At 51.0% G+C, this 2,966-nt stretch overlaps 1 protein-coding gene across 1 annotated transcript; it reads left to right on the top strand.

The window, feature by feature from the left end:
* Nucleotides 1–648: 648 nt before the first annotated feature.
* On the top strand, nt 649–2,546 carry LIPT2 (lipoyl(octanoyl) transferase 2). Its single transcript, XM_033119096.1, has 2 exons — nt 649–1,150; nt 1,733–2,546. The coding sequence occupies exons 1-2, from the start codon at nt 685–687 to the stop codon at nt 1,960–1,962; spliced, it is 696 nt and encodes a 231-aa protein (XP_032974987.1). The 5' UTR covers nt 649–684; the 3' UTR covers nt 1,963–2,546.
* Nucleotides 2,547–2,966: the final 420 nt, after the last annotated feature.

Here is a 2,966-nt window from a genome sequence, read left to right as displayed (position 1 = left end):
CAAGTTACCTGCCTCCCCAGATATAGCCTCTATCTATCATTGGTCAATACAAGAACATACATTTCTGGCCGTCTTTAATTTGGAACAACTCTGAAAGGTCATCCCAGGCTCAGAGTATTCTCAGAGCCTGAGTCCTTTGGTGAGATTGTTCAACGTCTCCCTCTGCCTAATTCTGCTTCCATCACTTGCTTACCAGTGTGATCTTCAAAGTTCCTCTACAACCCCAGTGAATTTTTTGCATGTTAATATCTTCAGACTTTTTCTCAGAGATCTCCCATTACCCTATTTCATTTTTCTTCCCATAGCTGTTATCAGTATGTGAAATAACCTTATTTATTTATACTTTAATCCTTGCTTATTGTCTGCTGTTAGAACGTAAGCTTCCAAGGACAGACCTTTTCTTCCCCATACACTGTACGTGCACCACTGTGTCAAGCGCCTAGGGCACAAGCAGGCCCTAAATACTGGTTGCTGAAATGAATGAGTGAAGAGACACCTTGTACTGGGCCTTCACCTTGTACTGGGCCTTCACCTTGTACTGGGCCTTTGGATCACAATCTCTTAAGAGCTTGTAATAAGCACTTCCGAGCAGCGGCTCCGGACGTGCCCCTAGGCCCCGCCCATCCCGGCGCGCCCCCGAGCCCAGGCAGGAGGCGGGGTCCCGCAGACTCGGCGGCGGGCACTATGCGACAACCCGCGGTACGGCTGGTGTGGATGGGTCGGGTGCCGTATGCAGAGCTGCTGGCGCTGCAGGAACGCTGGCTGCGGCGGCTGCAGGCGGAGTCAGGCACCGAGGCGCTGTCGGGTACTGAGGCGGGCGCGCTCCTGCTCTGCGAGCCCGCAGGGCCTGTGTACACGGCCGGGCTGCGCGGTGGCCTGACGCCCGAGGAGACGGCGCGGCTACGGGCCTTGGGCGCAGAGGTGCGCGCCACAGGCCGCGGCGGCCTGGCCACCTTCCACGGCCCGGGCCAGCTGCTGTGCCACCCGGTACTTGACCTCCGGCACCTGGGCCTGCGCCTGCGCACCCACGTGGCGGCGCTGGAGGCGTGCGCTGTGCGTCTCTGCGAGCTCCAAGGTCTCCAGGGCGCCCGCGCACGGCCCCCGCCCTACACCGGCGTCTGGCTGGGCGAGCGCAAGATCTGCGCGGTCGGTGAGCAGCGCGGGGCGGGGCGGGGCGGGGCGGGGCGGGGCGGGGCGGGGCGGGGCGGGGCGGGGCGGGGCGGGGCGGGGCTGGGCCAATGGAGGTGAATCTGCCGCGGGCTTTGAATCAGAACCATTCGCTGCGCTTAAGTTTTTGTTGTTGTTATTGTTTTGTTTTGTTTTGTTTAAGCCGCTTCACTGATGTATTCTATTCAGAGCCAGAATGGTCCTCAAAGGTCATCTTGTACAACTTAAATGGAGAGACTCGAAAAGTGAATTCCCAGTTTACTTCACAATGTCAGGACAATAAGGGCGCTGAGTTCTCACACTTTTTTTCCCTAAGCAACAGAATCTCTGTGTTAAGAACGTTTTCTGGAATCTCCATAAGTGCAACTGCTGTGGAGCCACATATCACTGCCCCCGCCTTTACTTTGTCCCCCTCTCTGATCTGTGTACAGCCCCGTGGGAGCTCCAGAAACAAAGTTGGAAAATCAGTGATCTATCTAGTCCAGTTCCCTCAACACACTGAAAGGGATCCTTGCGCCTGGGGAGAGAGGGGATCGACTTTAAGACCCTTTGGCTTGTCTTGCAGGAGTCCGCTGTGGAAGGCACATCACATCCCATGGCCAGGCTCTGAACTGTTCTACAGACCTCACGTGGTTTGAGCACATTGTGCCCTGCGGACTGGTGGGGACAGGCGTCACTTCCCTGAGTAAGGAGCTCCAGAGGCACGTCACTGTGGATGAAGTACTACCATCTTTTCTTGAGGCCTTTAAGGAGACCTACAAATGCACCTTGATCTCAGAGGACGGTTCCAACTGAAGGGCGGTTCCAACTGAAGGGCGTTCATGTTATCCCAGTCGGGAGGTCCTACCGTGGAAAGCACCAAAGCCGACTTGAAGTCACTGAAACCCAGGTTCTGGATGTGGCCCTGTCATTCACTCACCGTGAGACTGGGCAAATCAAGAGCTCTTAGCCATTGTTTCCATATGTAACCTGGTTTATTTATATCTTGCCCACCTACTTCAGATATAGTGGATCTGAAAGCAACACATGCTATATAAATATAAGGAATTAAGCACTACTATTAATACCATTTTCTAAACTTAGAGAAACTCAGATGTCATAGGTCATTGCTATTACTTCTTCAATATTGTATTTAATTGGGCAATTCTGGGCTCCAGATCCTTTGATTTTGTAGGAAGGATGTCTCTGGATGGCCCAGGTGAAGGGGATGTGATGTGATACTTTCTGCAATAAAGGGAAAGGGGGAAAGACTGTAAAGAAAAAAATGGGATCCTGTCTTCCTGGGTTGGATTCCCCAAGCCTGGTAGCTACCGTGTTTCCCCGAAAATAAGACCTAGCTGGACAATCAGCTCTAATGCACCTTTTGGAGCAAAAATTAATGTAAGACCCGGTCTTATTGTACTATAATATAAGACCGGGTCTTATCTAACATAATATAAGACCGGGTCTTATATTAATTTTTGCTTTAAAAGACTCATTAGAGCTGATTATCCGGCTAGATCTTATTTTTGGGGAAACATGGTATCTTTAGTTAAATTATAGGATTTAAGTCAGAGACTGGGGGTGGGGGGGGGAGACAAAAATAATTTCTCACACTACAAATGCCAAAAATAGAAGTATGAGTTCTTACATGAGATCTCTGTACAAGGCTGCGTATTAGTTATCTGTTGCTGCATAGCAAATCACTCCAAAACATAAGGACTTAAAACAATAAACATTTATCATATCTATTCTGTGGGTCAGGAATTTGGAAGAAGCTTAGCTGGGTGGTTCTGGGTCATGTGGTGCAGTCAAGATGT

This window comes from Rhinolophus ferrumequinum, chromosome 11 (assembly GCF_004115265.2).
Source record: "Rhinolophus ferrumequinum isolate MPI-CBG mRhiFer1 chromosome 11, mRhiFer1_v1.p, whole genome shotgun sequence".
NCBI lineage: Eukaryota > Metazoa > Chordata > Mammalia > Chiroptera > Rhinolophidae > Rhinolophus > Rhinolophus ferrumequinum.
This window is presented reverse-complemented; position numbering and strand designations above follow the sequence as displayed.

Coding starts and splice junctions, on each gene's coding strand:
- LIPT2 (XM_033119096.1), top strand. CDS start 685: ATGCGACAACCCGCGGTACGGCTGGTGTGGATGGGTCGGGTGCCGTAT. Junction 1,151..1,732: donor GCGCAAGATCTGCGCGGTCG/GTGAGCAGCGCG, acceptor CTTGTCTTGCAG/GAGTCCGCTGTGGAAGGCAC.